Source organism: Panthera tigris, chromosome X, assembly GCF_018350195.1.
Source record: "Panthera tigris isolate Pti1 chromosome X, P.tigris_Pti1_mat1.1, whole genome shotgun sequence".
NCBI lineage: Eukaryota > Metazoa > Chordata > Mammalia > Carnivora > Felidae > Panthera > Panthera tigris.
This window is the reverse complement of record NC_056677.1, coordinates 120,943,679-120,956,426: the sequence shown is the minus strand read 5'-3', so window position 1 is coordinate 120,956,426 and position 12,748 is coordinate 120,943,679. Positions and strand designations below refer to the sequence as shown.

General features: G+C 44.6%; 1 protein-coding gene across 1 annotated transcript in view; it reads right to left on the bottom strand.

Moving 5' to 3' along the window:
* FMR1NB (FMR1 neighbor) overlaps positions 1–6,436 on the bottom strand; it is a 34,424-nt gene extending 27,988 nt beyond the window's left edge. Inside the window, exon 1 of the mRNA XM_042973980.1 lies at positions 5,695–6,436. Coding sequence (XP_042829914.1) covers positions 5,695–6,436 — 742 coding nt within the window. The remainder of the gene's footprint in view (positions 1–5,694) is intronic.
* Positions 6,437–12,748: the final 6,312 nt, after the last annotated feature.

Below are 12,748 nucleotides of genomic sequence, written 5' to 3'. Positions count from 1 at the left end.
CTGCAAAATGGGGATACTATTTATTTTGAAGGATTAGAAGGATTAAATGAAGTCATAAATAAAGTGCTTAGTACAATGTAAAATGAGTAAACATGTTGTTATGTGCCTTTGTTTATTTTTATTGTTTATAATTTTAAATTTAATAACATTATCTTGTTTGCAGGATATTTATTTTTATAAATAATTCTCTTAATAGCAAATATGACCAGCTTTCCATTATAATTGTGCTACGCAGTTAGTGTGTCCTTTTAAAATAAATATATTTAAAAATAAATAAATAAAATAAAATAAATATATTTACGTAAAAAAGTGAGGCAGTTTAAAAAAATATGAAAAACTGGTAACGTTAAGATAACCAAGAGCTGTGCAGGTGTTATACAAGTGACTGAGGCAGGAGAAACATTGATCTAGTGAAATCTCAGTTTTTAGACAGGGTAACTGAAACCTAAAGAGTAAAAGTGATTCATCACAGGTCACACAGCAAGTCAACGTCAGAATCAAGACCACTTGGGTTTCCTGGCTCTTAGTTCAGAGCTCCTCCAACCACACCACGTACAGAAATGGTTAAGGCAAGAGCAAGCTTGGTGCTTAATGAGGTACATGGCCAGTAGCCAGACCCTCTCTCAATGTGCACTGCCTCATTCACTCCCCAAGGATAGCAGATAAATGAAGTATTCTAATATAACACAGAAACCAGTCCCATGGTTTTGTCCATGGAGCTAAAGCATTGTGAAAATACCACCTATTAGTCAATCTTTTTTTTTTTTTAAATCTCCCTGAAAAAGATGTGCAGTGAGGACTGATCCAATAGGTTACAGAGAGTTGGTGGGGGAGGAGGGGATCAAACTCCCAGTCCCGAATCCGCTAGTCTCCTCATCCTGTATGCCACTAGCCTATATGCCTTCTACATAAATATAACCTGAAAAGCAAAGTGGCTTGGGAGCCCAAATGACAATACAAAACTGGAGGTATCCCAGACTTGAGCTACCTCAAGTCCCTCAACTTCAATTTCCATTTGTGGCATTAAATCTAAGAGAACTCACAAGGGTCTGTCTAGAAAGGAGAAGGGAAATTTTAGCTCTAGGATCATATGCCCTGCTTTCACCATTAAACGCCAGCCTATGGCCAGATTATTTTACCCTTCCGTGTTTATTAGTTTGCTAGGGTTGTTGTAACAAAGCACCATAAACTAGGGGGCTTAAAACAACAGAAACTTATTATCTCACGGTTCTGGTGGCTAAAAGTCCAAAATTAAGATGTCAACAGGACTGGTTACTTCTGAGGCATGGAAGAAAAAGCCTCTCTCCTTGGCTTGTAGATGCCTATCTTCTTCCTGTGTTTATTCATTTGGTCTTTCCCTCTATGAATGTCTAACTCTGTGTCCAGATTTCCCCTGTTTCATACGGATACCTACCAGTCCTATTGGATTAGTGCTCACTTCATTTTAACTTGATTAACTCTATAAAGACCTCTTCTCTAAAAAGGTCACATTCTCAGGTACTTGGGGTTAAAATTCCAACTTTTTTTTATGGAAGGAAGGGACACAATTCCACCCATAACACAGTGCATTTAGTCACATTCATTAAGTTAAATCATTCAAAATGCAAAATGATACTTAATCCATCTAGTCATAGATCACCTCCTCAGAATCTGGGAAATCTGACAATATAAAGAATGAATCATGGATTATTTTAGGAGAAAACATGTTAAACCTATATTGGAAAAAGTCCCCATGGAAATAAAGAAATCACACTGAATAACAGTACTCTTTTTTTGTAAGAGTTCTACTCAAAATAGAAACAGAAAATGAAGAACTCATGGACTAAGAAAAACATGATGTACAATTTATAGTTTTGTTTTTTAACTTTCTTTTTCAGAGAATGAAAAAGCCCTCAGTTTGTAAGGCTCTCAAATGTATTTGTAACTAACATTTACAAATACAGTAAAAGTAATTCAGAAATACTTTGGTATTTTAGATGAATAGTAGGAAAAATGAATAATTTGAAGTAATATGATTTGCAAGCAATCATTTAAAAAGTACCTTAAGATATTTGTCAAAGAACAGAAATCATATTTTCCTAACTTATGTAAAATAGCTGATAAAAGAATGCACAGGATATACATTATTTAACTTTGAATTTCATCCTTCACCAAAAGTTATAAACCCACAACTTTATGACACAGTATACAGAAGCCTTTGTTCCATTTACTTACAATGCCCCTGCCCAATTTTTGCCTCCTTCTTTGACTGTGGGAGAACATTGGCTGGGGGGATGGAAGGCACTGGAGCAGGCAGGGAGAGAGAAGTCATTGAGATTAGAGGTGGGGATGGTAGAAGCGCTTTGGGCTTGAGGCTGGGGCTTGAGAGAGGGAGGAAGGCTGTGGAAACGCCAAGGCCTTTGTACAGATGAGGAGACAGAGTACCACTGTGAGGGAGTTGGGAGGGAGGGCAGGCCACAGGAGGTAAGGTAGAGAAGGCCCTTTTGAGAAGGCCGACTTGGAGCTAAGGAGAGAGGCTGTGGGGAAAGGAAAAGTATTCGAGTGGGGGCAAGAAATATTTGGAGAAGGAACTGAGAAAGACTTTCAGCGAGGAGAGTGAGGCAGCAAGACCACGGAGTAAAATGAAGGAAAAGAAGACTCGGGGGAAGAGGGAGACAGTGCCTTTGAGTGGAGAAGGAGGAGAAACCTGTGAGTGGGGAGATGCGGGGGGAGGCTTTGGAGGGCTGAAAGAGGCATCTAAGAGGACAGTGAGTGAAGAAGGCCTGGAGGAGGGTAAATGAGGAGGTAACAGAAGGATTTTGACTGAGGGAAGGAAGGGCTTTGTGAAGGTAAGTTAGAGAGAGGACAATGTGAATGAAGGTGTTTTCGAAGGGAGGGGAGGGAGGGAAGACCTTGTGTGAGAGAAGTAAAGGGCTTTGTGAGATTAAGAAGACCAGCTTTTGAATGAGGGAAGAGGAGGCCTGTAAGGTGAGCCAAGAAAAGTCTGTGGGGAGGTGAAGAATGAAAGGACCTTGATTGAAAGTTGAGAAGAATTTTTGAGCTATAATGATGGAGGGAAGACATTTGTGAACTGCGGTGATGAAGAGAAAGCTTTTAGGAGTGTAAGTAAAGAAAAGAACTTCCTTAAGGAAAAGGGTGAAAGAGGGAAGCCAATTATGAGAGTAAAGGAGGCAGAGGAGGCAACCATAAAAGAAGGGAAGGCCTTGGTATGGGGAAGTGAGCAAGGAAAGGTCTCTGTGAAGGGAGGTGATGGAGAAAGGAATTTGAGAGGTGAGGTAAGGGGGGTTAGTAAGATGAGTTTAGAGGTGGAAGAGCTTTAAGGGAGGGTAAAATGGAGGCTAGTACTTTGATTTTTGCATGTTGATCTTATACCCTGCAGCTCTGCTGAATTTGCAAGATCAACATGAAAAAATCAATTGTGCTTCTATACACCAGCAATGAACAATCCAAAAAGGAAATTAAGAAAACAATTCCGTTTACAGCAGCATTCAAAAGAACTAAATATCTAGGAATAAAATGTACCCAATGAGGTTAACGACAAAACATCGCTGAAGACATCTCATATTTATGGGTTGAAAGACTTAATATTGTTAAGATGGCAAGACTGCCCAAAGTGATCTACAGATTCGTAGCAATCCCTATCAGAACTTCAGTGGCCTTGGGAATGCAAGCTGGTGCAGCCACTCTGGAAAACAGTATGGAGGTTCCTCAAAAAACTAAAAATACAACTACCCTACGACCCAGCAACTGCACTACTAGGTATTTATCCAATGGATACAGGTGTGCTGTTTCGAAGGGACACGTGCACCCCCATGTTTATGGCAGCACTACCAACAATAGCCAAAGTATGGAAAGAGCCCAAATGTCCATGGATGGATGAATGGATAAAGAAGAGATGGTACATATATACGATGGAGTACTACTCGGCAATCAAAAAGAAGGAAATCTTGCCATTTGCAACTACATGGATGGAACTGGAGGGGATTATGCTAAGCGAAATTATTCAGTCAGAGAAAGACAAATATTGTATGACTTCACTCATATGAGGACTTTAAGATCCAAAACAGATGAACATAAGGGAAGGGAAACAAAAATAATCTAAAAACAGGGAGGGGGACAAAACCTAAGAGACTCTTAAATATGGAGAACAAACAGAGGGTTCCTGGAGGGGGTGTGGGAGGGGGGATGGGCTAAATGGGGAAGAGGCATTAAGGAATCTACTCCTGAAATCATTGTTGCACTAGATGCTAACTAATTTGGATGTATAAAAAAAATTAAAAGAAAAACAAACTTCAGTGGCTTTTTTGCATAAATGGAAAAGCTGATCCTTAAAGTCACATGGAATTACAAGGGGCCTTGAATGCTCAAAACATTACGAATAAAAAACAAAATTGGGGAACTCACATGTCCCAATTTCTCAACTTGCTACAAAGCTATAGTAATCAAAAGAGGATGATACTGGCATAGGGATAGATACACAGACCAGTAGAATAAAACTTAAGAGTCCAGAAATAAATCCATAAATCTATGGTCAACCGATTTTCAACAAGGGTGGCAAGACCATTCAACGGGGAATGACTAGTCTCTTCAACAAATGGTGCCGAGACAGCTGGATATCCACATATAGAAAGAATGATGCTGGGCCCCTAACACACACCATATACAAAAACTAATTCAAAATGGATCCACAACCTACCTAGAAGGGCTAGAACCACAAAACTCTTTAAAGAAATCATAGAAATAAATCTTTATGACTTTCGATTTGGCAATGGATTCTTAGATATGACACCAAAAGCACAAGTGACAAAATAATTTAAAAAAACAAATTGGACTTCCTCAAAATTAGAAACTTTTGTCCACCAAAACAAACAAACAAACAAACAAACAAACAAACACACACATTAACAAGAAAGCAAAAAGCCAACCTACAGAGTGGGAGAAAATATTTCCAATTCACATATCCGGAATATATAAAGAACTCTTACAACTCAACAACAAAACCACAAACAATCCAGTTAAAAATGGCCAAAGAACACGAACAGACATTTCTCCAAACATACAAATGTCTAAAAGCACGTGAAAAGATGCTCAGTATCATTAGTCTTTACAGGAATACTAACGAAATCCATAGTAAGATATCACTTATACAAACCAGGACGGTGATAACCAAAGAGGGAGAGGATACCAAATGCTGGTGAACTTGGGACCCTCGCACATCGTTCGTGGGCACGTAAAACGGTTCAATCGCTTTGTAGAACAGTTTAGGACTCCCTCAAAGAATTCAACACGGGATTCCCACATGCCCCAGCAATTTTACTCCCAGGGGCAGGCCCGAGAGACCTGGTACCGCGAAACCTTGTACGGGGACATCCGCGGCACTGTTAGCCACCACAGCCAACACCCGGAAGTGAGCCAAACGCCCACCAAGTGAGAAACGGAGACACGAAATGCGAAATATTCACACCCCAGCATATCGTTCGGCCACTGAACAGAAAGAAGGGGCGACGCCTGCTCGCACGGGCGTAAGTCTCGAGAACGCGACGCGAAGCGGGAGAAGCCGGGTCCAGGACACAGGTTCCGTGTTCCGCGGGAACGACCCGTCCCACCGAAGGTACACGCGCAGACGCGGCCGGCCAGGGCGGCGGCCGGGGGGCCGGGGGGTGAGGGGGCCCGCGGGGGGCGGGGGGGACTCACAGGCGCTCACGTAGTAGCACAGCCCGAGCAGCAGGGCGCACGAGGCGAGCAAGAGCAGCCCGAGGCACCGGTGGGCCCACAGCTTCAGCAGAGCGCCGCGCGTCGAGGCCCCGACGGCGCCCAGGGACGCCCGCCAGCCCGCCTGAGGCGCGGCCGTCGCGCCATCCTCGCGCCCGGGGACGCTGCCTCCCGGGTGCGACTCGTCGGCCGGGGTCTCCCTGGTGCACCCCGCGTCGCAGCTTATCACCCTGGAGTGCGGCCCCTTCAGCGAGCCGATCTTCGACCTGGTCCTCTTCCGCAGCGACCGCCTGTCAGAAGGCATGGCTCCGGACGGCAGCCTCGCCGAGACGACGCCTCCGGACGGCAGGCCCGTCTCCCACAAGCCCCCGGGCGGTGACGCTGGCGTGGCACCCCCTCGGCCGCGCGTGCCAACCGTCGTCCCCAGGCCCCGCCCCTTTCTGACGGCTATGGGCGGGGCGGGGGTGGTGCCTGGGGCCCTCCCCCAATCAAGGCCCGGCCCGCTAGCGCTTGTGGAACGCCGTCGAAGGGACGAACGAATGGGGCCCGAGGCCCGCGCCGCGTGCGCGTCCGCTCGTCCCAGACGGCACAACGCCTCGCGAGATTCCGGCTCCAGCCTTGGCTGCTGATTGTCCCTCAGATTCAGTCCCTGTGACGCGCTGTGGGCTCTGCGGTCCCTACGGTTAGTCCCCGCGGGGCTCAAGACGGTAGCCACTAGCCACATGTGGCCGTTTAAACGTCAATTCTAATTCATTAACATTAAACCGAACAGGGGGGCCGCGGTAGCTCAGGTCCTGATCTCACGGGTTGGTGAGCTCGAGCGCTGCCTCTGCACTGACAGCGGGGAGCCTGCTTGGGATGCTCTCTCCCCTCCCTCTCTGTCCCTCCCCCATGCGTGTGTGCACTAAACCTTTTAAAAAATAAAATTTCTTTTTGTTTTTGCTTTAACTTTTTATAACTTGTTAGTGTTTATTTCTCAGAGAGAGAGAGAGAGAGAGAGGATCCGAAGCGGGCTCTGTGCTGTTAGCCCAGAGCCAGACGTGGGACTCGAGCTCACGAACTGTGAGATCATGACCTGAACTGAAGTCTGGCGCTTAACTGAACCACCCAGGCTCCCCCCCCCAAAATAAAATTTCTTTAAGAAAAGCGGAATAGGGGCGCCTGGGTGGTTCAGTCGGTGAAGCGTCCGACTTCGGCTCGGGTCGTGATCTCGCGGTCCGTGAGTTCGAGCCCCGCGTCGGGCTCTGGGCTGACGGCTCGGAGCCTGGAGCCTGCTTCCGATTCTGCGTCTCCGTCTCTCTCTGACCCTCCCCCGTTCATGCTCTGTCTCTCTCTGTCTCAAAAATAAACACTAAAAAAATAAAAAAAAATAAAAGTGGAATTAAGAAACCCGTTCCTCAGTCACACACGTATCAGGCGCTCAGTAACCACGCGTAGCTTCTCGTGACCATATTGGACAGTGCCAATATGGAGCATTCCTTTCATGGCAGAAAGCTGGACTGGCAGAGCGGGCTGTGCATAGCGACTATAGGGAACGTGGTCGGCATTCCATAGGCTGTTGCATTGTAGTAGGAGCTTTTACGTGGAACAAAATGATATCTGCCTTCGGAGACTTGAAGGTTTAGTTACAAATAAATGGAACGGGACAAAATGACAACGAAGACTGTGTGAGGAACACTAAAGAGTGCCTCAGAGCACTTAGATTTTATTCCCATCATTTGCCACCAATGCATTGGGTGGCCCTAAGTGCCTTCCTGGCGGCCGGCGCTGCAACGTGCAAATGAGAGAGTTAGCATGGCCTCTGAGCCCCCCTCTGACGCCAAACTCTCACCCTCAGGCAACATCCCAGTGGCTTGCAAGGTTTCGGTCCAGCTGCAAAAGGACCATGTAGCTGAGGCTGGTACCTGTTGGCTTGCCTCATTCGAGTTTGCAAGCAATGTGAAAACTGCCCCTCTCAACTGCATTTCCACCCTTATTCTTACAATACTTTATTTGGGCTTTCCAAATGGTTTTCTACGGATTTTATTCTATTGTTCTTACTGTTCTCTCCAATGTTAATAGGCATTTCGTACGGGGAAAGAGGGAGGAAGGTTTCTATGCAAATAATTCTTGAAACTTAGCCTGCTCCACCCCACCCCCACATCCACGAGGGACTTCTAAGGCTCTTTAGTTTATTAAAGGATCTGACAGGAAAAGAACCTGCTTTTCCTTCCTTGTATTTCTTATAATTTTTTTTTTTTGGCCTCAGCTTTTCCAAACTAATTTAACCAGAAGACACCTGTCCCCCACAACACGATGAAGAGCTTCTGAAACTACTGCTTGCAACTCTGAGAAACTGTGAAGTATCTGAGCTTTTACCCTGCTTGGGAGTAACGAGGTAGCCTGCTACAGTTTCATAGACGCTGGCAGAAGGTGCAAGACAACTGGGTCAGAGACAAAAGACGAAGGCTTCCCTGAGATGCGGCAACTGGAGAGACCCATGAACAGTTGCTTCCCACAGCAGCCCTGTTCACGTCACAGCACATGTGGAAAGTGACCGTGTGACCGGGCACCACACAGCCACCCGGAGGGCTCAGGGGATTCGGTTAGAGCATACGGGTTGGGCACTCAGCTCTTGACCGCGTCACAGGTTGTGCCTTGGTTTCCCCGGCTGCAAATTATGGGCTATGGGCAGCCTGATCGTGAAGATTCCTTCTGGCTCTGGCTTACTGTGACTCGTCCTTGACAGTAGCATTTGGGGAGACGTGGCAGTTCTACAACACGGCAATACTCCTAAGCATGCCACATTATACCATTAGAAACCCAAATTACTGGGGTGCCTGGGTGGCCCAGTCGGTTAAGCGTCCAATTTAGGCTTATGTCATGATCTCACGGTTGCTGAGTTTGAGCCCCACGTGGGGCTCTCTGCTGTCAGCACAGAGCTTGCTTCAGATCCTCTGCCTCTCCCTCTCTCTGCCCCTCCCCCCTTCAAAAAGAAAGAAACATTAAAAAAAAAAAAAGGAACCCAAATTACTAACAAGAACTCAGAGGGACAAAATCCCTAAGATTATGCCTGAGCGATCCCTGGATTACATAACACTAATTCAAGATTGGGGACACAAAAAGCCATGTGAAGTGTCCATTTTGAAGATTATCAGATGGAGACTTAAAATTCTGCACTGGCTTTCCTTTTTCATTCTATAATCTCAAGGGAGCTAAATTTGATACTAGTCAACCCAGACCTAATTAGGGAGGAAAATCTGTTGCATGGGCATGAATACAAGAACTGCTTCATGAGATGGTACATAGCACTGCTCAGAATGTGGCTACTGTTCTTGCGGAAAATTGAGAATTGACACTATTTTTTAAATATCACCACAGACAGACACGAAAAGATGCTCAACCTCGGGCAATCAGGGGAATGCAAATGAATCAACGATGAGGTATCATTTTATGCTCATCAGATTGGCAAAATTAATAAATATTCATAAGAATATGCAGAAATAGAAACTCGGTCATTGCTGGCAGAGATGTAAGTGGGTTACAACCACACTGGAGTGCAATTTGACCACACTTTGTACAGTTAAGTATCCGCATGGTCTGTGATGCGGAAATTCCACTTTGAGGTATCTGTCCCGCCATTCACGTGTAAAAGGAGAAGGAGACATGTACAAAGACGTTCATTGTTACAGTGAAAGCAACGTAAACGATGTCTCACTAGGCAAATGGAAACACGGGGCGGTTCATTCCTATAACGTAGTATACATTGTACACTATGCATGGAGTATACTAGTATATAGTATACTAGTATATAGTACTTACCGATGGTCAGGATAAATCACCTGAGCCAACATAGTCTTTCTCCTGTTCTGCTGCTTTGCCTAGTGGCATGAAGTGGCAGCCCCACCTTCTAGTTCAGTGGAACCACGATTGGGTTCCCTGGAAGAAATAGCCCTCGCTTAGATAACGAGTTTCTAAAAGAGCTGAAACCAGAATTGTGGGAATGAGAAGCAAAGCGCAAAATTTTTGCAAGTGGGTCGTTAGGTACGTCTCGCCACCACCCCTTAGTTCTTAGCCCCCCGCGTCTGGTTACGGGTGAAACCACACTGTAGTATGTTGCTCACTGGCCCTAGTTCAGAGTGTACAACACATCCTTCAAGGCAGTAAGTACCTCAAACTTTCAGGGCGCTTTCTCCTAGCTGGTGTCATACTGGGTTTTCAGGAAATGATTTCATTGTTCTATTAGGCCAAACTTCTTCTTTTTCAGCTGTATTAAGGTACAATTGATAAAACTTAAGATATTTTAAATGTACGCATGGTGATTTGATATACTCTGTGAGGATTCCCTCTATCTAGTTAATTAAGACACCTATTACCTTATATATTTCTCTTCTCTTTCCTCTTCTTTTTTGGTGAGGACATTTAAGTTCTACTCGCCTGGCAAATTTCAATTAGATGATACAGTGTTATCAAGTATAGTTGCCATGTTTTACATTAGATCCTCAGACTTTATTCATCTTATGGCTGAAAGTTTATATCCTTTTACCAACCTCTCCCTAATTCCCCCGCCTCCCAGCTCCTGCCAATAACTTTTCTCTCTCTGTTTCTTTTCTATGAGTTTGACTTTTTTTTTTTTTTTTTTTTTTTTTTTTTTTTTTTTTTTTTTTTTTTTAGAAATTTGAGATTCCATATATAAATGATACCACAAAGTATTTACTTTCTCTGTCTGGCTTATTTTCTGAAAAAAAAATCACTTATTGGACTATATTCTAAACAAATTGTTGTGACTACTGTTGAGTTGTAATAATGAATATGTAAGCTTCAATTGGGCACATTTTCATTACATATCCTTTAATCAACATTGTATTTACACGGAAGTTGATTTGGAGAACTTTCAGTTAGGCAATCCCTAACACCTCTTGGACCCAACAACATATGCTCATTTTTGAGAATGAGTTCATCACAGTTTAAAATCATTCAAGTTCACTTCAGGTACAGTCCATGTCTCCAATACTTGTGTGTTTAAGCAATGATAGCCCAGTGACTGTAAACACAAAGACACAGGGGCGCCTAGGTGGCTCGGTCAGTTGAGCGTTTGACTTTGGCTCAGGTCATGATCTTGCGGTTCCTGAGTTCAAGCCCCAAATAGGGCTCCCCACTGTCAGCCCTGAGTCTGCTTCAGATCCTCTGTCCCTCTCTCTCTCTCTGCCCCTCCCCCACTTGCACTCTCTCAAAAGTAAATAAAACATTTTTTTAAAAAAGTTTTAGGAACACAGAAGTTGAGTTTCTTTTGTTTCTGTCATTTGTGATACCACTCGGAGGTGTTTTTTTTTTTTTTAATGTTTATTTATTCTGAGAGAGAGAGAAAGCTGGGGAGGGATAGAGAAAGAGAGAGGGAGAGAGAATCCCAACCAGGCTCCTCACGGCCAGAGCAGAGCTCAGCGCAGGGCTCAATCCCAGGAACCGTCAGATCATGACCTGAGTGGAAATCAAGAGTGTGACGCTTAACAGACTGAGTCACCCAGATGCCCCTACTACTTGGAAGTTTTAAGTGTATTTAAAATTTATAATACTGAAATAGAATATCAACTGGGAGATACAATGGGGTTGTTTAGTAGGTGGAAATGTTAGCTCATAAATGAAATAACACTTCATTCTTGAACGACTTTACTGAATTGGAAAATCTTTACAATTGACATGCATCCTTTTTTGTGCATTGCTGTTCCTTGTTACTCGATTTTTGTTAAACTAGAATGCTATTATTCCTTACTGCAACAGGCCAATATATATATGTAAGCTTGTTCCCCTTTTTCTCCAAAAAAGTTATTAATGTAATTAAGAGGTATTAACCTATTTTTTCTTCTCTCTTTTTTGCACTCTAATTCTAATATTTAGTTTATAGTTTATTAATTTTTCTGGCCTGATTATAGATATGAAGTTCAATAAAAGAAATTTTTCACACTTCCTGCATTTGTTTCCTGGCCATTTGTGGTTTTCATTTCATTTAATGATTATTACTGAAAGTAATTGTGTCATATAGAAGAGAGAAGTGTTGGGGCACCTGGGGGCTCAGTCAGTTAGCGGTCCTACTCTTGATTTTGGCTCAGGTCGTGATCTCACAGTTCCTGGGATCGAGCCCCACATTGGGGTCTGCGCTGACAGCACGGAGCCTGCTTGGCATTCTCTCTCTCTCCCTCTCTCTCTGCCCCTCCCCTGCTCTGCTCTGCTCTCTCTCTCTCTCTCTCTCAAAATAAATAAATAAACAAAGATTTAAAAAAATAAAGAGGAGAGAAGTGTTAGGGGAAAAAAAGTGACCTACTCCAGCATATCTGGTGTGAGATATGTTTGTCATCCAATGAAAGGAACTGCTACCTCTCCTCTAGTTGAGACATTGGGCCTCAGGAAGTCTCTTCCAGAACAGTTGGTTCTAGGAAAACACTACTTTAGGTGGGATCTGGGGATCAGGAACTTGCTGCCACAACTGTTGACTCCAGACCCTCACCAGCAAAACGGGTGCCCTGCATGCCACTTCGCTCCCCGTCCGGCTCAGTCCGGAATTCAAGCGCAACATAACTTTGTCTAATCGGTCATACCTAAATCACATCCAAAACCCCGTCTACAAGGGAATCTGGGAAATGTGGTTTTTAGCTTTCTGGTTTCTGTCGTGTGGGAAGGCACATCCGCACACGTTGGATGTTGATCAAGGCACTACCACCTTCAACGGCCTCACATCCAGCCGATCGGGACTTCCAGCACCCAGGCACTTCCCACTGCCGACCGGCACGCTACCAGCTCCTTCCGCTGTGCCTCGGCACGTAGGCCCTCCTGCGCCTCTCCACTCGCCTCCGTCCTGACACAGAGAAACTACTCTGAATCCTCCCACTTTTCCTTTTCACTGCTTTCCTTCCCCTTGAATTAGCTGAAGTTCGGCTTCCTACTGATTAAGCCTTCCTGGGATCATCGCTGGCCTGGAAACCCTCTGTGGTAGGTACTGTTCCTTCCATTTCCGGGTGAAGAGAAGGAGCCAGTAAACTCCTCAGATCCCTGTGCTACCTCA